A 26709-nucleotide genomic window follows, 5' to 3' on the forward strand; every position below is an offset into this window, starting at 1 on the left:
AGAGCAATCAAATAAACCGGTTTCAGGGACTGGGATGACGTGACGAGTGCTTATTAAATATAAGAGCCCTTTCACATTTAACAACACGTTATCAGTTATGAGACCCGGTACTGTGGCTAGTAACTATTGACTAGTATCAGTATCAGCTGCCTCTTAACCCTTTGTAAGGCATAAGGGTATTAGGAATTATGCAAAATTGAATTCTATCACCAACATGAAATAAAGTTCAAAATCATGTGGGAAAAATATTCCCGGTGTCTGTGTCGTATCCAATATGAGATATGTCAGATAAGACATCAGATATCTGTCCGATAGCTGATAGGGGTTATGAAGTCGTTCGATCATCTCTTCGAAATTAAGTCAATTTTTAAGTATGTTATTTTCTGAGCATTTAGGTTGATTAAGATTAATATTGATAAAATAACCTTTGCCAACGTCCTTAAACTACGAGTTATGTTTAAATTTATATACAACGAGGATATAAAAAGGGAGGATAGGGCGTTGGCGACTAGAGCGAATATGCTGGACATAGATTTACGCGTTGCACCGCGTCAGTAAAAATATCATTGTACTTTTTGCACTACTTTCTATACATGTGCACTATGGACCAGCTATACGATACGCAAAAGTAGCTAAGCGACCTACGCATCCAATACAACAATGCCTTCAGGGCACTGTTGCGGTTGGCTCGCTGGTGCAGCGCGACCGGGATGTTCGCGGATGCGCGCGTGTACGGGTTCCCGGCCATCACGCGCGCGCGCTGTGCGGCCGCGTTTCGGCGCCTGCGGGACAGCCGCAACAGTCTCCTGGCAGTTTTATAGCTGACTTGATAGTCAGCTTCTTGTGCACTGGAAAAGGGTACAGTCCGTGGTAGCTACATACACATGACTCACGTGAGTTATTACTGGTGTATGTGCCTGGCTCCAGTTAAACATGATTTAATTTTAAAATCTCATTTAATTGTATGTTAAATTTTAGTATTAATTAAGTGAAACTAATACCTAGATCTGAAATAAATGATTTTTAATTTATTTTATTTAAACTACCCCATATCCTCGATCTTCATTTTCTCGTGGTAAATTTCAAACCCACTAAACTGTCTTGGAGCCTAATAAAAAGTATCTTATGTCCATTATACATGTATATGTATATTTTTAATATAGCGTTTCAACCGTACCGTTTTTACGTAATGAAGGAACAGACATACATTCATATTTGTAGTATAATATTAGTAGGACAAATTAAAGTGACCGTGTATTTTAATTCATTTTATCGCGGCTGGTCGTAAGATCAGGCAGATCGTAATGATAATGCTATTAATGACCCTGTATAATGTTTTGACGGTAGTCACATTCCCGAAGGGCAAACTGTCCAGATATAAAAACTGTCCGCTGTCCGTCGGCTCAGGGAACGAGACAAAGATTTTCACGTTTCACGATATGCCTAGCAATTTCACGACCTGCCTGATCATACGATCGGCTATCGGCATCGACATATACAATTCAATTGGCGTCGAGTCCGATAGCCGACAACTTTTACGTCAGTAGGCTCTTCATGTCATATATATTGATTTACTGCTCATTTGCTCAGTCAGTCCTTTTGATGTTTGAGCGAGACAACGCTATGCGCGTATTATAGCGACATCCCGCTCGACATGCGAATCTGATCCAGTGTGCAAAGTCTCTTACAGATAAAGACCGTCAGCGAGTAATTAGTATAGCCTAGTGGGATTAATCACATACTATCATATGTATACTAGGTAATATTAGACTCACTCAACACTATCTGCCTTCTCATTTGGACTACTCATTTGATTGCGCGAAGTAGCGTAATAAATACGAAACATAAATACACAATTGTCTTTTGTTTTTTTTTTTTTGTTGTGTTGGTTTATAAAGGGTTGTTAATACTAACTACCGTTTCGCTGGACATTTTTTAGGAAGCAAGTGTTTTGTTTAACGGAATGTTAGAAAGTCGTTTCGTTACCAATAAATTTACCTTAAAAAACTATACCTGAAAATAAAATATAAATATTTTATTACTTTACAAAAAAGAGTTTTATTCGTAGTATTTTTTATCATTAATTAACAGGTGTTCTAACATTACGTGAAAGTCGTGAAACGCAAATTCTGTCTACTAAATTTTTCCTGAAAAAGAGTAGATCCAATAAACCCTATAACGGAGGCAAGGATACTAGGTGAGTAAGAATCACGTACGGGGTCTGAAAACGTTGATACGGACAAAGTGCCAAAAATATACGCTACCCTAAAATATGGGCTATAAGGTCCTGTATACATATTTTTGGCACTTCGATCGTGTCGATGTTTTTAGACGTGACTGTACCATGTTATCGATATATTTTGTAGGCATCTTCCTAAAATGTTTAAATATAAATTTGCGTAAACATATAAGGGAGTTTTGCGATTTGGCATGACGCGGCGCGATTTGTATATAGGTAATAATGTATCAGGTTGGATTGACTTTTTATGACAGTTAAATAAAATGAATATTAAGAAGGAATGTAAAGACAGGTAAAACCGAAAATTAGAAAGGAACAAAAGATATAGCACGCCGTCTGAAAGCTGTCAGATATAGAGGGTTATCGAGCGGGATAAAAAGAGTTTTTCATTTCTCATACTCTGAAAGTGGGTGGTTGTTGTTCTAAAAAGTATGCAGATACGTTTCTGCTTTAGAGCTGTACTTTATAACTTTTATAAGCAATCAACATTTGGATTTTAAATGGATTTGTTGTACAATTTCCATTCCATAAATAACGATATTTTTACCTACAATATTAATTGAATGTAATACTACTGAAATTTATACTTGGCCGTTTTGTTTATAAATGCACATGTATTTTACTTTCCTCGTATTCGAAATGAAAAGTAGAGTGTTTAACTCGGGTAAAAGGCACCATTTCATCCCTTGGTTAACATTTTATCCAATTAAGTACTGTCAAAAACTATTTGTTTAAAATTTTCTCTTGACGTCGCTCTGCTATCAATAGCTATTTTGTACTAAAATTAGGTAAGGTGTGCAGAGTAACGATTTACGACTGAAATTAAATAAGAATTAGACATTTTATATATCGCCTCGTGTGTAATGACCAACTTAGCACACTTGTATCATTATGTACTATTTTGAATATAAGAAAAACGCTACAAAAAATTACGACATAAAGATAATTGTGTATATATTCTGCAAACAATAGGTAGGTAATCATTAGTACCTACGTGTTACATCTGCGAAATGTATTCTATGCTCCAAAGAAAATAGCGTACCACCGCGAGTGTATAAAGTGACGTTTCAAAATAATCTAAATGAGCTTAAAACAAGAGCTTGTTCGCAGTGGATTGTTATTATATTGCTTTTATTATGTTTCTTGATATTATTAGAATACCTTTTCATAACAACAAGGCATTTATAATTTTTATTATTTTTTATAATTTTGTTACATGTGTGACATCTCGCCAGTAGTCGGAGACGTGACGGAGACGGCACTTCATTGAGGTGTGGAAACATTTTGTTAGAGATGCCGACTCTAGTACTACATATACCTCAATGTATCAGATCTCAATAAGGAATATTACGCGAAACTCTGCAGAGGGGGCGCCACTACCACAATCCATCACAATCTGAGGGTCTACCGCGAAACAAGAAAATCGAAATTTCGTTATCACTCTCTATCACTCTTGCATATTCGAGCGATGAACAGGGCTAAATTTCGATTTTCGTGTTTCCCGGTAGACCCTTCGTAAACAAACCGCCTTGATGCATCAATGCCATATTTTATTATCCGTGAAAACTTGACAAAAAACAGTTTTTTAAGGCACAGTATGTATAAGTTCCTCTATGTTTTAAGATACGAGCTAGTGTTGCATTCTGGCGGCAGAACATTGCAGTAATACTCCCTATTCCAATACTTAATATGCATGTATGTTTTTGATGGGATTACATTTACTACTAGCTACTTGTGTTTAGGGCCTGTCTCTCGTTCGCTCTAAACAAGTCATAACATATAATCTATATCTCTTAATATATCATAGATTTAATGTGAGCGATTTTAAAGCAGGTCAGTAGAATGAAGGTACAGATACAAGAAATAAATAAATACTGCCAGTACAACGCGACTCAATCTATTTTAATGTCTGTTGTAATTATTATAAGGCATACATAATTATGAGGGCAAATATTTTTGATAAAGTAGTTGTTTTTGTGTATTTTATCTTATCATTGTTTTAAGCGTCATTCTCATTACTAAGAAATATGAAATTTTACATATTCTCACTAATAGATAAATATTATATAATACAATTTCGTGTTCCACTTGTAGAATGATATTGAGCAAAAATTTTAAATCACGGTTTGTGGGTATAGTACGTGTCATCCACGATGACGTGCAGATTTGCCAAATCTAACCTATAATAATATGACAATACGATTCAAAGCATGTGTCTTCGTGAATGACACGATCCATATGCTATGTAGTTTCTACTGTATGTATTATTGACATTTTGTTGATATGTACAGTCAGCTTGTAAAATATCTGCGCTGGCGTCTAATTGCCACGACTCTTTTCATCCATTTTGTAAGAGTCGCGGGCGCGTATATTTTTTGAAAATGACCCTACTCCATAATATTATAAACTAGCGACCTGCCCCGTCTTTGCACGGGTTAACAAATTATACACGTAGAGTAAGACCAAGATAAATTGGCTGCGATTTATATGCGATAAGAGCAGCATAGTTTATATCATTGTAGAGATCTTAGCGATAGTTTCGACTGATATGAAGAACCCCCTTTACATTTCAGTTTGAAAATGTGGGCGTGTGACCCGACGTTGACGACACCGATCCTGGAGAGCTACAGTGCAGCAGGGCCGCTATTCGTTCAAGCTTTACAGGGGTTCTTAGCGGCTCAGTGCGCCCTGGCCGGCGATCACTTGTGGCCCGATGACGCTACGGAAGCTGTTATTCAAGGTACTTATGTGAAACCTGGATTGATATCAAGTAAAGAGACTACTGTTATTATGAGGATTTTCACTGACACCTGGCTAGTGATCGTTTGTGACCCGTTGAAGCTGCTCTTCAAGGCATGTAAAGGATCCAGAATAGCTAAGCAGGGCCGCTATTCGTTCAGACTTTGCAAGGGTTTCTAGCGGCACAGTACGCCCCGGCCGGTGACCACTTGTGGCCCAATGACGTTACTGAAGCTTCAAGGTTTGTTGAACCTTCAATCTGGAGAGCAACAAAGCGGCGAGACTATTTTTATAGCGAGGGTTTATATTTATCAGTGGGTGGTGATCACTTGTGACCCGCCCTGCATTTGTTTAACTCTCACTTTACCCCGCTCTCGATAGTCCACTCAGTTTGCACACTGAGACGTATCTTAATGATTACATTTACAACTATTTACCGCCTCTAATTTTAGCGTAATGTATTAGTTAATAATAGTATTTTATATATATAAAATATATTATGTTTAATTCTAGATCCCAATTATGACTTCATCGTGGTGGGGGCAGGGTCAGCTGGTGCCGTTTTGGCGAACCGTCTGACAGAAGTGGCAGACTGGAAAGTGCTGCTCGTAGAGGCAGGCGGAAACCCCTCCTTAGGAACTATGGTAAGCGTACGCTTAGGTCTTAAGATGTAACATAGTCTCAGAGAATCTCTTTGGATAATTTAATAAGATAAAAACAATTAAGTTAAATTATTGCATTTGATAAAATGATAAACCTTTTTTTACTTTTTTTATTCCAAGGTACCACAAGTATTTTTTAGTAACATAGGAGGTCCAGATGACTGGGGATACCGGCCAGTCCCTCAAGAAGGGGCCTGTCGGTCCTACGCCACGAAGAGCTGCGCCTGGCCGCGAGGCAAGACCCTGGGTGGCTGCAGCGCCATCAACGGCATGTACTACGTCAGAGGCAACAAACTCGACTACGATGAATGGGCCGCCGCCGGCAACCACGGCTGGAGCTACGATGATGTCCTACCGTACTTTAAAAAAAGTGAAAACTTCACTGGAATCTTAAACGAAGACACAATCCCGTACCATAGCACTGGTGGATACCTAAGCGTAGAGGACACTAAACATATTCATGACATTGAAAAAATAATTATCAAAGCTGCTACAGAAATCGGCATAAATTCGCTGTACGATATAAATGGCAGTAACCAAATGGGCATCACTAGAGCTTTCAGTACAACCAGAAATGGAGTGAGACACAGCACAGCATCCGCATTTCTAAGCCCGATAAAACAACGCAAGAATCTACATGTCGTCAAAAACACGATGGCAACGAAAATTTTGTTTAAACCGAACACCCGAGACGTGGAAAGTGTAGTTTTGAATAAGAATGGTAAAGAGTTTGTAGTGAAAGCGAAAAAAGAGATAATTATATCAGCTGGCGCTATCAATTCACCCCAGTTACTAATGTTGTCTGGAATAGGGCCCCGAAAACATTTAGATGACTTAAATATAGATGTTAAAGTTGATTTACCTGTAGGGGAAAACTTACAAGATCACTTGTATGTCCCTACCTACTTCACACTGCCCGGCGATAAAGATACGCTTGGGCTGGTTCAAATTGCAGGAGCGTTCGCGGAATATATTACGCATAACACAGGAATATTCTCGGACACAAGCCCTCATAAAGTGATTTCTTTCTACAATACGACGAATCCTAAAGCGAGCAGTCCAGATGTAGAATTTCATCAGTTATTTGTTCCTCCGAACTCTTATAATTTTTTGGATCTTTTTAGTGTACATGGTATGAATGAAGACTTAATAAAAAAGTTCCGCGAAATGAATGAGAACAATCATTTACTTGTAATGGTATTAGTTTTGCTGAGACCAAAGTCTAAAGGACGCATTATCCTCAAGAGCACCGATCATAATGACCATCCATTGATTTATGCTAACTACTTGCAAGAGCAAGACGACGTCCTCACAGTTATTAGGGGTTTCAAACAATACGCCTTAAAGTTCGGAGATACAGATGCATTTAAGCAGATTGGTTTAAAACAACAATGGTTAGAAATTGAAGCTTGCAAAATGTTCGAGACAAATTCAAACGACTTTTTAGAATGTGTTGCAAGAGAAACTACATTTTCACTTTATCATCCTGTTGGAACTGTAAAAATGGGACCAGATGGAGATAGCAATGCAGTAGTCGACCCGGAGTTAAAAGTCAAAAATGTAAAAGGTCTAAGAGTGGTGGATGCCAGTATCATGCCAGATATCACGCGAGGAAATACAAACGCTCCAACAATCATGATTGCCGAGAAGGCAGCTGACATGATAAAAGCATTCTGGTTTAAAGGGCATACGGAACTATAAACCAATACGACAAATACCTGGTGAACGGTATGGTGAAAAAAGGTTCGTGGTATACATAGACAGTTATTTATTATTTTTGACATCAAGACAAAATCGTTTATGATGTGACAATTGTGACAGAGAATCATAGAGTAATTAATACACCAAATAAAAACAAATATTTTATTTACATTACAAACTCTACTTTGTTCACAATCCTGAGTCTTGATTAATCTTACATGTACAATAGGGCTAACATGATGACTAGCAAAGATTTACTTAAAAATGGCACAATTGAAGATCCGGGTGCTGGCTCAAAAACTCTGCCCCAGACAGCAAAAGAATACAACTCTTTCTCAATGTTAACTAAAGTATACGTGAAAACCGTGTTCTCATCACCCTGTACTTCAGTATACGTGTATTCGCTGGGTTCTAACGGCATGATAGACACGTCTAGGGAAATCGGGAAGAAGGATGAATCGTGGGCATCCAATCGAGTATCAAGTACTGGAGTAGGTACTGTGGCTATAATAGTCAGTTCTTCAAATAGTGATGTAGAATTTTCGATGAATGTTGGGAATCTGTAAAGAAACATACTAAATGTAAAACGGGAAATAAAATTCAGATTCAAGGTTTTCCTCAAGTTTTTAACACGCTTTTATTAGGTCGACCTGTATGTAACTATGTAATGGAATCTAAGATAAATAATTTAACAATCTTCCAAGGATCGTAGCGTCATGAAAATTGGCAGCCGTATGTAGTTCTGATGACAATACAATAATATGGTACTGTGGAACTGATCTGATGATGGAGCCGGAAGATATGAACTGGAACTTCATGATGGAATATCGTATCATAGTCGTGTTTACACTTGTGAGAAAGGTCACGTAATGGACTTTGAATTTTTGGTTTTTACGTGCATTTCTAAAAGCGTGTTTTTCTAGTGTTTTTTAAACTATTCATTTATTAATACTCAGGTCTGTGTGAAGTAGTGCTATTACTTAAAGTTTAACTTATTTTTCTTAATTCCTGAGGATCATGATACCTACGTTAGTCATTTAAAATAAACGATACTGTCTACTACCGTCAGTACTCACTCACTTTAAGATTCCTACCATTATTAGCAGAGCTTTTAAGGATGACTTATTATATACCGTAAAACGACCCCAATGAAGTCCAATATTAAAACCATGACCCATAAGTTCAATACGAATTTGAATATCCATACCAATAGTTTGACCTAATTTATGATAATACTACTCGTATTACTTAATCTGTGCCTAAACTAAGATATTCGAATCCGTTTTGGGCCATAGATGAGAGATTTTGATGATACTTCGGTGTTTACGGTACCTGAACAGATTTTAGTATATTACATGTTGCAACCAGGATTATGGAAGGTAAAGTTAAGGAATAGAATCTCCATATACCAAAAAGTGTCCGACAAAAAAACATAAATAGGTGGCGCTACAGTACCTAGAATACTTGAGAAATTTTTTAATCATAGACAGCGCACTTCACTCCGTCAATAACGCCTAGGTTCTTAGCTACTCTAGCGCTACTCTAGAGAGATTAGGAACTATTATTTATAGCTGACAGCTGGACACTTTTGCAACAGTTCTGCCTATGGAGATTCTATTTTTTGCCTCTATCTTCCATAACCAGGATGCTTGCCAACGTGTCAATATTAACGCTCCGTAGCGTAGCGTGGTCATCTATATGAGTGCGACAGGGACAGTTGCGTTTCGTTCGCAACGGGGCGTAAAAGATTGGCACGTTAACTACGCACCCAGGACTGTAACCGTAGATACCTTTTACCACACGTGTCGATGGTGTCCCCTGTGCAGGCGAGCACGGAGCAGATCCTCGTGTCGCCCTCGCCCAGCCCGCTGAAGCTGCGCTCCCCGTCAAACGCCATTGCCTTGTACTGGTACTTGCTCTAAAATATTCCACGTAAAATAAGAGCTATATGTTTAGGATTGAACTCGGCAGGAATTAACACGTTTAATCAGTGTCAGTAGAAAAAGGCGACAAATTCTAAAAATGTAAGCGCAAATAAGGGTAGATTACCCATACAAATTTTGAATTTGTATGGGTAATCTACCCTTATTTGCGCCATTTGCCTTAAATGAAAAAGTTGGCTCAGAGTATACATGTTACTTGTGTAAAAGTTGTATCGATCCACGCCTTTAGAATAGTGTTAGAATAGCGGTGATCCTTTCATTATTTAATCTTTCTCGTTACTAACAGTTCTGCGGGCATTTTGCCTGACATCAAGATTAGTAGCACTTGGGCCGAGGGTTAAATTACGAAATACGCATTATACTTAAGTGAGCCAAACAATAAATTGATAAGTCAATGAAATAATAAACTTGTTTTTTTTCTATATTTCGTTAAAGTTCCCAAGAACTCATTGATACGAGCCGGGGGTTTAACACGCGACCTCCGAATTGAGTCGCACGCTCTTACCCCTTGCCTACTCGCTGTCATGCCAGAGAAGGGATGTATGTACCTATAGAAAAGAATTAAAAAACATGTTGCGCCGACCCTGAAGTATGAAAATCAGCAAAGGAGCAAACACAAATAATAATGCAAACAATATAAAAAATATATATATTTGGAGTCTCAATCAGTCTAACGTTACATTACAGTCTAATAGGTACTTAATTAAATTGATATTCTACATATATTATAAGGTGTGTACTTTAAGTAGAGATATATATTCCTTAAGACTCTCACGAACCTGGCTGCTACCGTACAATCCAAGGCTCTCATTTTAAAACGATTTTCTGAAATAACATGAAATTTGATTGAAAGTTGATGATGATAAATTAGAGCGAGTTCTACAAACAAAACTTCTACTTTCTATTCATAAATAGTAAGCAACGAAAACTATAGGTAGTCAATTGCGGGTAGATGAAAACATTACACGATTAAATGAAATAGGTTAAAGCCAGAACGATGAAGAGACAGATCCAGGCAGTTTTCTATTTGGTTGGTTAACTGATGTTTCAACTGTTTCAAGTACCCGAAAATTAGAAAAAAAACTCATTGTTTTCAATTATTTAACTACCTAAAGATACAGAATATAGTACCAGACACAGATATTATGTAACGTAAATTGAAGTCTTTTTAAAATGAGAGCGTAATTTGGATTGCATGAGAGAGCCTTTTTGGCGGCGAGTTCGTGAGCCTTAAAGGCGGTTAATCCTTAACTCTGTCGGTTCCATATATGACATCTTCAATCATAAGATACTTTCGTACATCCTCATGGGTCACTTCAGTATTATGATCCACATCTTTCAGAAAAACTCTCCCCCAGATCCCAAATGACATCAATTCGTTCTGAGGTGTATTTATTTTATAGGTAATCTTTTCCCGCCCAGTTGACTTGTCTGCTTGGACTTCGTTTTCATCATCTGTTGAGTCTAAGTACGTAAAGTTTAAAGGGCTTAAAGGAAACTTGTTGATTCTGAAGGACGAAGGGATGTACATAACGTTATTGCATTGGAGTGTATTGTTATATTGCTTGCGTATCGTCGACATATATATTTGTAGTTCTGTTACTTCAACATCCATTTCATTTTTGTTAAATCTGAAAAAAACAAGATAAATAATCTTCTTGCATTCTAAACCTTTGCCTTAAGACATACCTAAGTATAAATTCTTAGATTTAAAGTAGACCAACGAATTATATTAATAAATCTTATCGTGATTTTGACGGCTGTAGTAGATGGCGTTATACGCTATGATGCATTTTGCGTTTACCTAGATGGAACAAGTCTTTTTTTTCAATTTAGGTACCTATATTACAATGCGATTAGCTTATGGATATCAAGAAAAATTACAACCGCCGACACTAGTTACTCTACACCTCTGCGGAGAAGATAACGGCGCAAGAAACTCTGCGTGACATTTTTTAAATAAGTATCTTATTAGTAGTGTGTCTCTTGCAATAAGCATTTCATGCAACTGAAGGGAACGACCATATTTGTTAGAAAGAGACTTCCACTTGAATTATAGATATAATGGCCCACTGGCAATCTCGCTCACCTATAGGCACAGGTTTTGGGGTCATCATTCCGGCACGCCACCAGAAGACAGGCGGCCACGCCGACTTGCCGACGAGAGTACGTGTTGCTGCCGTCCTGCACGAACGCGCGGTACTTATGGCTCTGACAACACAAAACAAATGCCGTAATGACCATTTAAAATAAGATAATTTAAGTTGACTAATTAAAATTTGAAAGAATTAAGATAATTTAAGGTTAGTACAAGTAACAAGAGTTAATATCCTATTTTTTACAAGCATTTGAAAATGATCTGTGATAAGCAGGATATTTTTTTTATTTGCAATAAAAAGCCAAATTACTTTACTAAGAACTTACCACTCCGAATTCTGCGTGCATAATTTGTTAATCAGTCGCTTTTAAATGTTAGTTACCAACCAGTTTTCATGCATAATTTATATCACTGAGATGCACATGGGAACTACTTAAGGCCAGAGCACCCCGGCTGCGCGTGCGTAGACGTGCAAGTGCGCGTGCGCCAAAAATGTTTAAGCCGAGCACGCACACGTCACGCAAACGGTGTACCGTCGCTCAAAAGGATCTGTATGTTACAACGCGTACGTGCACACGTTTACGCACACACAGCCCTTTGATAACACGAAATAATATCCGAAGAAGGCCACTACTTTTGACAAAGTCCATTTAAATGACTTCCAGTCGGAATATATGTATGTTCGTACTCATACTCATAATCTTTATTGCATTTCATATCGTATCTACAAAATACAAAAAGTTTTAAACTTTCACGATTTTTACACATTATTAACTAATACAAACGGGACTTAATCGCGTATTAAGTTTTAAATTTACCTCCGACGTTTCGAGGACGGCGTTGTCCCCGTGGTCTCGGAGAAGACTCCGAGAGTCCGAGAGTCTTCTCCGAGACCACGTCCTCGAAAGGTTGGAGGTAAATTTAAAACTTAATACGCGATTTACAAAAAGTTTATTCAAGAGAAGATAGAGTTTTTTGTAGAAAAGTTTTTGTGAATTATTATTTATTGTATATGTAGGTAATTACCTACATATTTGCAATTATTGATCGCTAAATTCTATGTTGGACTTCGTGTTATTTATTTCGTTACTGATTTTGTTCAATATTTTTATCGGCATTGTGTTAGGACTTTTTGAATGTACTCGTAGTTTTAGTTTCGAGGGTATAACCTGCACTAGCTTTTTTGAAACCTGCTGGCGTAACGTCGGGGTATATCTGAATGTTTGGTATAAAATTGAGGGTATTTTTTTACAAACTTAAATGTTTCCAAAATGTATGTATAAACATTATGTAGACCGCCACTGCATGCTAATAAACCTGCTATTCAATTCTACAAATAAAACTAACGGGAGCAAACTAACAGGATCAAATTTTAAATATACTCGTAGGTATCAATATTCAATCTTTAATCTATCTATATTCTTTAATATATCTTAAATCTTTGTTCGTGTTACATACTGTTTATATACCATGCACTACTATAAACTACATAGTTAAAAAAATCCAAACTACGTGCCACAAGCAAGAGGATGCTCGACATGCTCGTGTTTATGTGAGTGTTAATAAGTTGCAGACGGACAAGAGTCATCGAGTCAGGTAGTCAGAGAGTTACTTACGCCTTCACCAGCCCTCGGAGTCAGTCTGACCCTGAACGTGCAGCTGACGTCCTTGTCCACCAGCGTGAACTCCTGGAAGCCGGAGACCAGCAGGCGGCTGGTGTGGTCGGGCAGCGACGGGTCGGTGATCAGAACCAGACTGTCGTGGGCGGTCGGGGGATCGTAGATTGGGCCGGGGAAGGTCATTCCGGTGACCTGTGAGAATTATTCACCACCTTATACATAAAACTAAGTAAAATTGTATATATTTCCAATAAACACAAATTTCAAACTCCAAAATCCAATTAATGCCTTCTAAGCGTAGTTTCATGGAAAACTATTCCAGAACCTAAATTACATGACTGTGAAATGAGTGTACTTATTGCTGAAAACTCCAACAGAAATAACTGACTGTTAACCGTTCTGGGTCTCGGTCACTCTAAGAACTTGTAATATATTTAAAGTGAATTATTTATTAATTTAAACAATATAATGTGATCAAGCTGATCCAGGACTTCCAGGAGCGTATTTACCCTAGGGCGAAGGGGTCCATGGTCCGGGGCGGCAGCCTGCAAAGAGCGGCACAGAAGAGGCCGAAAAAAAAAGAATTTGTGCTTATTATATGGCGCCCCATATAATAAGCACACTAGGCCTGGGCGACAAATATTAAATACCTCTTAGCTGATCTTATTCTTCAGGACCTATAAAAGTGTACTATCTGAACCAGCGACCTACGGATCTACGGTCCACTAAAGTACCTAATTACTTAAGTAAACACACACTTACATTACCAGGAACCTTGGGCACCCTCGCGACTAGAAGACGGGTAGTAGGGAGTCCGGGCATGATGCTGACTAAGGCGCCGGCTTTTCCAGAAAAGATACCCGATCCTGTAATTATATTCTAAGAATAATACAAAAACCGGCCAAGAGCATGTTGGGCCACGCTCAGTGTAGGGTTCCGTAGTTACTCTTCCGTCACAATAAGCTAAACTGGAGCTTAAAGTATAGTAAATTGTTAACCAAGGGATGAAACGGTACCTTTCACGCGAGTTAAATAAATAGGCAAATTTGCATAATCAGTACCTAATTAAAGTAAGTCTTTTTACTATGAAGGGGAAAGTTTTTGCGATAAATCAAAAACAGCTAAACTGATCATGTCCGCTATAGTTTTCATTTAATGTCTTTTTTAAGCTCTACTTCCACGATTTTTTTTCATATTTTTTGTGGACCTAACACATTTTTTTTTCTTTCGGAGCGATTATCTCCGAATATACACACTTTATCAAAAAATGTTTTTTAAAGACCCCTATTAGTTTTGAAAGACCTTTCCAACTATATCCCACACTGTAGGGTTGAAGCAAAAAAAAATTCACCCCCACTTTACGTGTAGTCCCCTACACCCCAAAAAAAAATTAAATTTTTAGATTTTATTGTACGACTTTGTCGGCTTTATTGATTTATATATCCATGCCAAATTTCAGTTTTCTAGCACTAACGACCACGGAGCAAAGCCTCGGACGTACAGACAGACAGACAGACGGACATGGCGAAACTATAAGGGTTCCTAGTTGACTACGGAACCCTAAAAAAGGAGATAAAATATTGGAGACATATAAACAACTACCGATAATGATACGTCAAAAACCTTTTAGTAAATATTATTTATATTGTGTAATTTGTAAGTGAAAATTACTTTTCATGAACAATGTTTGCCATATACGAGTATCTCACCTGAAACACAGGGAATCCTAGTTCAGGCACATGTAAACAATCCCTATTTTAAAGTCTGTGTTTTATATAAATGTAAACATGGAATACTTACGTGTTTTGAAATCGAATTTGTTTATGTTATGTTCATGTTTGTTTTAGTAAACTATACTGAAACAGACCCAACTTGTCAGTAGAAAAAGACGCGAAATTAAAATTTTCTACGAGGACTCAACTCTTCGCACCTACATTTCTTAAATTTGCCTAGTTTTTCTTCAGACCAGTGCCAGTATATAATACAAACCAAGCAATAGTTCCTAATACCCTGTCCTAAGCAAAGCCTGCCACTGATTTAAAAAAGGCTATAACTACGTATAATTAGCCAATATATTTTTGTGTCTGTTCTGTGTATGTCTATTTTTCAACTTTGAAAGGGTTTCTTATCCTCAATATACGCGTTACCTTAATTAAAAGCGGCCAAGTGCGAGTCGGACTCGCCCATGAAGGGTTTCGTACAATTTATGACGTATTAAAAAAACTACTTACTAGATCTCGTTCAAACCAATTTTCGGTGGAAGTTTGCATGGTAATGTATATCATATATTTTTTTTAGATTTTTGATTCTGTTATTGTAGAAGTTACAGGGGGGGGGGGGCACACATTTTTCCACTTTGGAAGTGTCTCTCGCGCAAACTATTCAGTTTAGAAAAAAAATGATATTGGAAACCTCAATATCATTTTTGAAGACCTATCCCTAGATACCCCACACGTATGGGTTTGATGAAAAAAGATTTTTTGAGTTTCAGTTCTAAGTATGGGGAACCCCCAAATATATATATATTTTTTCTAATTTTGTGTAAAAATCTTAATGCGGTTCATAGAATACATCTACTTACCGTATACTCTTATAGTTTCGGAAAAAAGTGGCTGTGACATAAACAGACAGACAGACGGACATGACGAATCTATAAGGGTTCCGTTTTTTGCCATTTGGCTACGGAACACTAAAAATTACACAAATAAAATTACCAGCACTTCCAACTCGCACGTTGTTCGCTCCAGCTCCGAGGAAGTTCACATTTTGAGCATAAGCGTAGGCTTCTTGAATCTGCACCGCTGTAAAATTAATTAATCCATTTTACAACAACTGCCACAGTAACATAGTCAAAATAAATTGATTTATAGTTTAAAGACCAACTCTTTAGACATTAAACGAATTTCAACCATGTGGCAATACAGGCAGATCAAGACAGTCTTTTGTCAGTGTTCTGTTTTGTTTTTGTTATACTAAAACTTGGATCTCATAACTACGTTCCACGGGCCGAATCCTGCCCGCAAACCCCCAACTTGTCCCTCAGAAAGGAAGCGAGAACCTGACGGATACTTATAAATGGCCGGTTCGCGTAAATGGACCGGGAGAGGCAAAAGCCTTAACCCCTCTTACCTACAAAGCTTGTTATCGAAAAGTAAAACTCACCCGTCAAATACGGCATCTCCGAGAACCACATAGTGGAGAACAGAACGTCCGTGATCTTGTTTTTCTCGACCACCTGGATGGCGGGCACCTGGAACATGAGGTCGAAGCAGACGTAGTGGCCGAAGGTCACGCCGAAATCGGTGCTGAAGAGACCTAGTTCTGGGCGAAGAGCTGGGGTGCGGGTGAACTCGCCGAAAAGGTTTATCTTGCGGTACCTGGGGTAAAACATGTGTGTCAATCAGATCAGTCTGGGATTGGATTAAAATACAAAAAAAAGCAAATTTGACAGCTGAAGTAAATGCCGCTGTTCGGCCCCGTGTATTTTTCGGTAACTATATTGTCAATTGCTAACGTGTTCAAATGAAAATGATCGATAAGTAATTTGGTTACCACGAAATAACAATTAACTTTTATTTATTTATTTATGTTAAGGATAACCAACAGCTTTAAACTTACAATAGGATAACAAGATTAAATCAGAAAGCCAATTCCAGGAACTCACAGATAGTTACGAAAATCGACTTGTGTCTATTTCCATATCAACTCTTTACAATCCTGCACCAAACTATTTCTGTTTATCCCAATGGTTGACTGGTAGAGAATGCCTCAAGGCGTTAAGTCCGCCATTTGTACTCTTTTTGTAAATTTGTGCAATAAAGTTTAAACAAACAATCTCCGGGGTGTTCTACAATCGATAACTTTTTGTTATACATTTTAAGTCTCTCTTTTTAGAGTTCCGTGTCAAAAAGTTAAAAAAGAACCCTAAAAGAGGAATCTATCGATTTGAAATTTTGAATAGTTATAAACAAGGCTAACCCACATGCATTGATTCTTAATTAGTTTAATGTCACTACTTTAGGCGACTATTCGCTGGTGTCGTAAATCGGTCTCCTGCTACACTTTATTTGATGTTTTCATCTGTCTTTCTGTATACCTAACTGGTAATTCAGCGCCTCAAATCACTCACCTGTCAATAACAGCACCAGTTCTGTCAAAAATGACATTAGTGTTGAAGAGATACACTTTTTGCTCCGGGCAGTACTCCTCCGAGTCTTCGGCGATGCTAGTGCAGTCCATCACCTCCTGCACGTTGATGAGAACATAGATCTGGTTCTGTCTGGCTGCTGCTGATATGGTGACCATAATCTGGAAAGAAAGAGAAAGCGGAAAAATAGAGTAATAATAGAGGCCGCAAAAACACACACACACATCATGTACATTTTTTAATACTTAGATAAAAAAGTTTCTAACGAACGGGTGCGTCGAATATACGGTCAAATTTTGGTCTCTGTATATGTGTGATTTAAGTCCCTACTGGTGTAGTAGTAGTCAGCAACGAAGCTTCCGACCATTTCGCCCTTGGTAATTTCTAGTTTCCGACCGTATTAGATGGCTAACAGCCAAATAGTATTTACGCCCCGACCAAGGTTCCAAGGTTCCACTTTCGGTAGAAAAACTACGACTTTGTTTTGATAACCTCTAATGGTGTCAACAACTCAACATTTGGTTTATTATTGTAGTTTGTGGGCCTTTGACTGCCACTGCTCTTTAAAGTTCATTACTAATGCCCGTTGAATCCAGGAAATTCCAGATTGTTTGGGCCGTAATGTTCTGTACCTCATAGGGTTGCAATACGTGCCGCCCTAAGTGGATACTTCTTTTTGACATTAGTGGTTTTTAGCAACATTTGGTTACCATTAAGTACCTACGTTTTGCGGTAAGGTAATAGAAGATTTGAATTCAAAGCCTACTCGTATACGGTCGCTAAGCCAATGTAAGGTAGTGGTAAATTATTATTTTTAACTCTTTAAAACAAGAATTACCTCATCGTAACTTGCAGGTTGCAGAGCCGGTATAGGTTGTTCCTTCAGCAGGCCATATATGGGCACGTCCACGCTGCGGTCGCCTCTGGTTAGTGTCAACTCTGGAAACACTATGATGTCCGCATTCTGGAAAACGTTGTTATAAAATGTTAATAACCCACTTGGTACGGTAATCCATCAGAGAAATTCAAAGTTTTAAAATGTATTAAGCGAATTAGCAGCAAAGCAGAAGCAAAATTCGAAACTCAGAAAGTCCACAAGTTGCCGTTACGAAATTTTACTACGAGTATTCATAGCAGGTTATGGGCGACGTCGGCCAAAACTCCATTCGTATATCAATGCATATCATATAGGTATTCTATCTATTTTAGAATTTCTTTGTCGCCGCCAACGTAGGCAGGCCAGGGTCTGGGGTTGATTGAGCTCAGCTGAGACTGTTCTCCGGAGCGTCAATAGAGAGTTCTGGTCTTCTTATTAGTACTTCTGACTCCTGCCAACATCTAGAGTGAAGAAAGCCTAATATTCTTATCTCACCTGCGAGGTTCTGATTCTGACCGACGAATTTCTTTAACTCCAATAACCGTAGCTGCAATCCTCGATGCATATCTGCATATGCAAGCCTCACCTGGTCTGCGGCCTGTGCGATGAGTTGCACATATTTGGCGAGGTTTTGAGTGACGTTGGCGGAGACCTCGAATTCCACCACGGCTGCGACGTAGCTGTCATCCTCTGGTGTGGATCTCTATATCAACAACAACAACAATATAGTCTTAAAGTCGTCATAATTAGAGTCGTCCTTTCTTATAACTTAACACATATTTTCAATAACAACTATTATGAGTGGCCGATTAATCATACCATACGTACGGTACGTCAACGTAGCGGACTAGCAGAGTAACTAATAATAAAATATATACTAATACAACTAAAATGGTTGCTTCACTGAAAGACAAGCCATATGAAGAACGGCTTCAAGAATTAGGTCTTATAACATTGGAGGACAGAAGGAAGCGAGGCGATCTTATTGAGACATACAAAATCTTGTCTGGACACTACAATGTTCCAAATATTAAAGACCTATACACATTAAGCCAGAATGTAAGGTTGAGAGGACACTCTAAAAAACTAGTCAAATCTCCATGTGCTAGCAACCCTAGGAAACATTTCTTGCCAAATCGTGTAGTAAATGTGTGGAACTCTCTACCAGAAACTGTTGTTAGTGCACCGTCGGTGAACTCTTTCAAAAATAGACTAGATACACATTTTAGAACATTAAAAATGCTAAATAAACACAAGTGCTGCGATATACACGCATCAGCTCCAAGAGCTGCTAGTGTATCAAAAAAAAATAAAAAATAAAAAAATATTATTAATCTAATCTATTATTAATCTGTTAATCTTAATTCATTTTTAACGCTGACGTCGTATTTAAAATGAATTTGACATGTTAATATATTAATTATTTTTGTATTTATTGTTTCAACTAATTTTTATTTTACTATGAATCATGATTTCATTGTTATTATGTCAATATTATTAATTATTTATTACTCTTATTATGTTTGGATATGATTTGATTTTAATGTACTTACTAACCCCTAGCTATAACGATGGTACTAACAATTTTTTATGGAATTCTGATAGTTCTGAAATAAAAATATTTTATTTATAAATAAATAAGAGCGTGTGCAGATCATTTCACTATGTACTCGTACCTCACTCGCTTAGCTACCCACTTCTGTAGCCGTACCACGAGTTGGTATTTGGCATTTTCGTTAGTGCCTGCGTTAACTTCTGCCAACTTCTTCTTTTTTCTGCCAACAAACTGTACTGCAGTTTGACAGATTAGTAGTTTAAGGCTTTTTGTAATCTTCTTTTGATTCAAAAAAAAAAAAACTCGATCGCATTCCCTCTGTATCGTTCCAATAAATTAGTGCGAGCGAGATGGATTGCGATCGAGTTCACGCAGACGCTAACGTCAATGTCAAATGCCAACTCGTGGTAATAACAGCTACTGTTGACTCTATATGATGACCAGGCCTCGGAGTATTTTTAGCACGGTAAGACTAAGGAGAGCTATGGAGTCTTTGTTAACATTAAAATTAAATTCATACTCATACTCATCCTCATTAATTAAGTTCGTCCGAATCGTTTTATAAATACTTAGACTACTTATATGTAATTAATTCTGTTTACATATATTTAATTAAATGTTATATTATAAAAAAGTAATAATATGTGTATGTGTATGTTAATATTATTATATTACCCATATTGCAGTGTCATCGCTCCAATATTTTATTTAAGTACTTAACGTACCTACATACTATAATTACTGTTAAGATAAGGAACTATACGTTGTCACTGGCCGCTGAATTTTACAACTGGACTGATGAAATAAACAACGTACACGTACCATGTGAAGATTTTGAAGAACTCATTCCTATAGCTACGTGTTCTATGGATATTGATTGTTAATTCTATGGGGTTGTTTACCTTCATATTATTTGTTACTCGTCAATGAAGATGGTGGTGTATTTTTTATAGCTATTATTTATTTTATGAACTAAATTAATGAGGATGAGTATGAGTATGAACTTAATTTTAATGTTAACAAAGACTCCATAGCTCTCCTTAGTCTTACCGTGCTAAAAAAACTCCGAGGCCTGATGATGACGTAGTGACGTATAACCAATAACGCATAAGTATAAGCATGTATTAAGGTACAATACGATAAGCATATAATCACTTTTAGTACATAGACTTAGAGAACGGAGTTTTTGAAAAGTCGTAGCGTTTTTTGAGATCACAATACGGTTGCCAAAAAATTCTTTTTCTGAAGACTTCAGCGATTCAAATCCTGAGTTTTTGACTTTCGTTCGACGGCAAAAATCACGAACATAGGTCCAGAATGCACTTAAAAAAAATATAATAAATTATGCACAAAAACTAAACATGTGTAACATATTTCTTAAAATGAGCATATGCTCATACTCAGCAATTGTTTTTATTATTAAACCAAACAAAAAAAAAAATTCAAAAACATGATATGCGCGGTCCTGAGCACGCACATCCATCTCGCTCACGCTTATGCTCAGTGAAAGTGAGAAAAGAACACGAACCTTAAGACATGTCAACAATGTAAATAATACTTCACTCTGTACTTGTTTACGGCCGGTGACTTCTAATGTTGTTCATTGTGAAACGTTCACCCTGAGGCATTAAGTCTCATTATTGAAAATACATAGCTACCTCTTTCAGAAAAAAAATGTAAATTGCCTTTATATTACTGTGTGGATTAATAACTTCATATCATATGGAAATAACTATTCAATATTTTTTGTCAAATTGCTATTTTGTTTGTAAATTTAACTGCTATTGAGGCAAGTTATATTAATTTAGTTACCTACCTAATCTAATTATGAGTCAATTAATTGATACGACAATATAATATGATATAGGTAGGTATTTAGACATATAATCTATTTATGTATACAAGTCAGGGAATGCAGGCAAATAATTAGTCGAAAATAGCTACCTGATCAGATGATACAGCTAAACAAATAAAACACACAGAGCAAATATATATTCCGCGCCACATCATGAAATAACTATTTTATAAAAGATTGACGTTGTTTGTACCATATTTACGAACTAAACTAAAGTAATACGACTACTAAGATCCACAAACAAAGAGTCACTAAGGAATATCAGCTGATACTTCATATTGTCTGTCTTCCTACTCAGAGCTTGTTTGCCGGTAATCGATTCGACTTACATATATAACCCGTCTCATTCACACGCGTTTTAAGTGTAGAGGATGGAAATGACGCAAAGTACGATACAGCTAACATTCGATTAGAATATGGTGGAGGTTAATGTTTATTTTTGTCAATAGGGTTAGTGTGCTAGTTTCCGTCCGCTTGACGTAGTTGCTACAAAAAATTGCGTACCTATAATTTGAATATAAACCTACCCTACCGCAGAATTTTGGACTTATTGCAGTCCTTAATGACTAAACAATAGATCTATAGTACATAAAAATAATATTTCAGCGAATTAAAACAAAATATATTAGTTGCAGCTTCGCATCGGCCTTTCAAAGGTCATAAAACCAAGAAAAAAAGTGCAGACTGGAAATGTTCATGGAAAGTTTAATTACTTTTTTAGCTACTTTAATTCATATTTTTAGCACTCATGTATACCTACTTACTTAGAAGTATGATTAAACCAAATATTATTAGCTTTATATGAAGTTTTTTAAAGAAATCCTATTAATGAACGAGAACTAACATACCAATTTTATGAAAAATTTCGGACGGAAAAGAAGTATGATTAAACCAAATATTATTAGCTTTATATGAAGTTTTTTAAAGAAATCCTATTAATGAACGAGAACTAACATACCAATTTTATGAAAAATTTCGGACGGAAAAGAAGTATGATTAAACCAAATATTATTAGCTTTATATGAAGTTTTTTAAAGAAATCCTATTAATGAACGAGAACTAACATACCAATTTTATGATAAATTTCGGACGGAAACCCAAATAGCTAGGCGAATATTTAGTATGGTGACTTTATTTAAATATATCTACTAAACAAAATTGTTTTTCCTCTCAATATAATCTCTATCGCCTATTAAAGCAGGTGCTTAATTTACGACCACTTCTTTGTCAACGGTGTATGAATAAAATGGTATTTTGTTTCATGGACCGATTTAAATTAAGGATTGTTGAATTTAGTATGAAAATAGCTAAAGTCCCAAGATATACGCAGTCGAAGTCGCCGGCAGAAGCTCTAAAACCAACTAAAAATTATTTACCTATAACGCATTAGTTTCTAACTTGTGTTAAATATTAATACTTGCTAAATCACTGTCTGACACTGCCTTTACTGTTCCGAGCTATCTTCTTGCCCTGGGCTCCACGGAAGACCAGCGCTGTAGCATATATATGTTAGAGCATATGCTGAGTGGTGTCCAATTGTAGCCTCTATTACAGCATCATCACTGTAACTTTTGCATGTTAGTATAAGTTACAAGTAGTTATAACTGTTTAGTGTATTAGATCTTCTTTCTTACTTTTTTTGTTTTCTAATGTGGTGCTGTTTGTAGATGGTTTTGCAATAAACGTTTTTCTATTCTATTCTATTCTATTTATAATTATAACATAAGAACTAAAAGCTACGTAATAAACGTGGACGAAAACTAGCTCATAGGCGGACGGAAACTAAAATATCACTTGCAATAAATATTTTTTATTAAAAAAAATGTTAATATTATTTATAGTTAAGTAACATTAACCTAAAATAGACCATACGAGCTATACAAAAAAGAACAATACCTTTAAGTAGTTTAAGAATTTTTTTCGCATTTTTAAATTTGGTTACTTAATATGGTTGTTTGGTATGGTTGGTTGTTTGATTTTTGGTTATTTGGTTAATTTGGTTACTTTGGTTTGGTTGTTTGGTTAATTTGGTTGGACGAATTGAAATCTAACGCACCTACCCTTACCATACATAAATGACCGATAACATGTTAAGTTCGCGCATTCTGTTTTCAGCAGCATAACGTTGTATTGAGTGCCATTTTGAATCGTAATTTAGCGCATCTAAAGTTCAACAAATTCATGTACGTAACAACAAATTTGTACTTTGTTTACTCATAAAATAACGTTCGCATTTGCCGATACAACTTTATATTATATCTGAAGACAATGCGAAAAGGTTATAAGTAAATCAGAGAGCTATTTCCTTCTTACAAATTGCAAGCAATAGTTACCTACCTAAGAATTAGAGGGATACAAAATATACAATGTGTATTACGTACCTGTAAAGATAACGGCAGGAGACAAACTAATACGAAGCAAAACAAACGATATTGTGCCGCCATTATCGTGATAAAATATGAAAGATACAAGATTATTTATTTAACGATTATTTAAATCCAGCTATCCGTGCCGGAATTGGAATGAAAATAAGAGCACTTGTAATATGCCGTGCGCTTTTATGCGTCAGTAGGAGATAACACAGTGTGCTTAGCACTACGGAATACGACAAGTCGCGGAAAGTGACGTTCCGGTAAATTCTACCTACGACTCAAAGTCCAATATCGTGTAATAATTATGGGGTTAAATTAATTTTTAACAAGCAGAAACGTCTGCAAATGATGCTTAGAATAAATTTAAAAGTGGAAAAATTACTGTCTTGGGTGAGACTTGAACTCACGGCCTCTGGATAGATACTCCAGCGCTCTGCCATCTGAGCCACCAAGACCTCATCCATAGGCAGCAAATTTTTCCACCATATGGGTCTAGGGGATCCTAGCGACATCTACCGTAAGAACGTTACACTTCAAAAAAAAATTATGGGGTTTTAGATAATAATCATCAGTTCATCTCAGACTAATATCAGTAAATACCTAAGTTATAGGACTATGATTACAATTTACAATCTGTTTACCTACAAATGATTTTATTACTTGGTATAATCGTAAAGAATTATAGGTATATTAACTGAGAATTTTTTCTGCAACATAATAAACTGATTTATCATGAAGTTTCCTTTTAGCCTTATGTTATAATATTTACTACCAATTTTCCTTAGTCTTGTTTATTTTGAAATAATTGATTTCCTCAGTTCCTATAGGGTAGGAAATATATATATTTTCTTTCTTTATTGCCATTTAAAGTTAATCGCGTTGCTTCGGCTTATGCATGGATAAAGCTATACATATAAAAATACGTTGAAGGCCACGAAACTTTTAATTTTAATAAATAAAAATATAAATCGTTTTATTTCTCGAATTCTTACATTGTTTGCGTGTTTGTTTCTTTTTTAAATAAATTATTCAAGAACCCTGCTTGTGAAAGCACCTGTGAAGGTGAAGGCCTCCTCCAAAGATAGTTTATTATTCAAGTAGGCATATTACAATGCGCTTATGAACGTCAAATAAAGCAACACCGGCTCTAACCCTACACCTCTGACCCGAGAAGATTTAAATCCCCCCTCAATTGGAGGAGGGTATCCCAATATGGACCGGCAAGAAACTCGGCGGGACACATCTTTTCAAAACATTACATCTTATAATATAAGATGCATTAAATAAGATAAAAAATACAATTTAGATTACTATAGTTATCATGCATTCACATACAGTAGCTACTTTTCTTTATAGAATTTTGATAAAAAATATATATGTACGAGTATATGTCATATCAAACCATACAAATACGTAGCTCTTTCGGAAAACATATCGAATTCTTACAAAAGGAAAAGAAAAATAAAATTAATAAAAAAATGAGAATATACATTATATAAATCTGACAGATTGCTATACCTACAAAAAATATTTATTTGATGTGCTTTCTTACCTGAGCTGTGTCAAAGCCTCCCATGTATCTCGATCCACTTGTATCCAATTTGGCACGGCAATTTTGGTGATCTCATCTTGCCATCTCAAAGTGGGTCTTCCTTTCCCTCTTTTTCCTAGAGGTCCCTTCCATGACGTCACCCTTGCTGTCCAGCGCCTGTCGTGGGTACGTGCTACATGGCCCGACTCCAATTTAATTTGAATGTATGTACCTACTTATTACTATAGTCTGTCAAATGACTTTGTCAGTAGTGAAAGGCGCTAAATTCAAATTATCTATGGGTCTACCCACGTTAATACTACGGACGTTACCCACGTTAAAACTATGCGGCCAACTGCGCAACACATAGAAAAAAACCTCCGTTATACCTTCAGCCAGTGAACAAACTGTTGGCCTTCCCAGAACAACGCGATAAAGGCACGTTGTGCTGAGTAAGCCAATTCCAACCGCCAAGACCGATAATCAGTATACATCAAAATAAACTCTGCTTGACCGGGCAAAATGAGAAAGTCTGGTCAATAAACCATCAATAGACTCCAACAAACATAGAATAACACCGGGAAATAAAAATCCACCAAAGTCTAAGTTTCAGACCATTTCAGTTGAAAACTTAGTTTCTACAAACTGACTTGTTGGAGAAAAACCAAATGTCCAAAATCATGTTGCACAACACCCCAACAAAAATGGTATACCGAAACAACAACGAGGTAGGGCAACATGCGAAATAGTACTATTATAAAAAAAAACGTAAGGTATTTTGCCTAAAGACACGTGATTTAAAAAGAACTACGCTAAATAAAAAAACAAGGTACTATTTCGCTGTTTGTCGGGTATGGTGAATACCGGACAAGGCGCAACAAGACATTCCTATTTGGTCATATTAAAGATAGCTTTGATCTTGAGGTTAAGGCGTACGCAGTAGGTACGTAGTCTATCGTCCTTGACGGCACGACGACTGCTACGAGACGAGGGATCGTGCGTCCAAGGATAACTCCCCTAAACTCTAAAACCATACTAAATACCCACAGACCACAAATACCAATCACTACATACAAAAAAAAAAGACAATCGTCAAGGTCGCATCAAAACCCATAACAAATTGTTAATCTGAATCGGCCTCACGGTCGTAGCATATATCATAGGTTTCCCTGTATGTAATGAAAATTATTCGTAAAGGCAAAACAACGCTGAATGCTTTAGATACAAAATTTATTGGACGACAATGGAAACAAATAATGTAAAACAGCATAAGGTCAACGCTTCTCGCGGGGAGATCCCTACTCAACAGTAAGTACGGTATTCGCGAGACATTAATAGTTTGTGGTTTCCTTCTAGGGAATGGAAACAGAG

General features: G+C 36.8%; 2 protein-coding genes across 7 annotated transcripts in view; one reads left to right on the plus strand and one right to left on the minus strand.

The window, feature by feature from the left end:
- Positions 1–7512, plus strand: part of LOC133529201 (glucose dehydrogenase [FAD, quinone]-like) — a 27412-nt gene extending 19900 nt beyond the window's left edge. The window contains exons 1-5 of one of the 4 annotated variants that reach the window (XM_061866863.1): positions 1781–2197; positions 3475–3510; positions 4813–4979; positions 5492–5622; positions 5761–7512. In XM_061866863.1, coding sequence (XP_061722847.1) covers positions 4820–4979; positions 5492–5622; positions 5761–7341 — 1872 coding nt within the window. In that variant the 5' untranslated portion in view covers positions 1781–2197; positions 3475–3510; positions 4813–4819 and the 3' untranslated portion in view covers positions 7342–7512. Of the gene's footprint in view, positions 1–1780; positions 2198–3474; positions 3511–4812; positions 4980–5491; positions 5623–5760 lie in introns of those variants that run through there. The other 3 variants (XM_061866865.1, XM_061866862.1, XM_061866866.1) reach the window with 3 other exon arrangements.
- On the minus strand, positions 7490–23978 carry LOC133529205 (vanin-like protein 1). 3 transcript variants are annotated; one of them, XM_061866873.1, is made up of 10 exons: positions 21525–21686; positions 18612–18728; positions 17987–18112; positions 17131–17309; positions 16164–16378; positions 15716–15802; positions 13764–13867; positions 12999–13193; positions 9132–9259; positions 7490–7901 (listed from the first exon to the last, which is right to left on the minus strand). In XM_061866873.1, the coding sequence occupies exons 1-10, from the start codon at positions 21588–21590 to the stop codon at positions 7556–7558; spliced, it is 1563 nt and encodes a 520-aa protein (XP_061722857.1). In that variant the 5' UTR covers positions 21591–21686; the 3' UTR covers positions 7490–7555. The 3 variants fall into 3 exon arrangements, with proteins under 3 accessions (XP_061722857.1, XP_061722856.1, XP_061722855.1); XM_061866872.1 differs by lacking the exons at positions 7490–7901; positions 9132–9259; positions 21525–21686 and adding exons at positions 9920–10915; positions 11374–11495; positions 23817–23978; XM_061866871.1 differs by lacking the exons at positions 7490–7901; positions 9132–9259 and adding exons at positions 9920–10915; positions 11374–11495.
- Between the last annotated feature and the right edge of the window lie 2731 nt (positions 23979–26709).

Source organism: Cydia pomonella, chromosome 20 (assembly GCF_033807575.1).
Source record: "Cydia pomonella isolate Wapato2018A chromosome 20, ilCydPomo1, whole genome shotgun sequence".
NCBI classification, from domain to species: domain Eukaryota; kingdom Metazoa; phylum Arthropoda; class Insecta; order Lepidoptera; family Tortricidae; genus Cydia; species Cydia pomonella.

Excerpts from the sequence above, each read along its gene's own strand:
- LOC133529205 (XM_061866871.1), bottom strand. The coding sequence starts at position 21,590 with ATGATGTGGCGCGGAATATATATTTGCTCTGTGTGTTTTATTTGTTTA. Across the intron at positions 15,803-16,163 it reads GGAGATGCCGTATTTGACGG|CGGTGCAGATTCAAGAAGCC; the intron begins GTGAGTTTTACT and ends TTAATTTTACAG. Across the intron at positions 13,868-15,715 it reads CGTGCGAGTTGGAAGTGCTG|GATCGGGTATCTTTTCTGGA; the intron begins GTAATTTTATTT and ends ATATAATTACAG.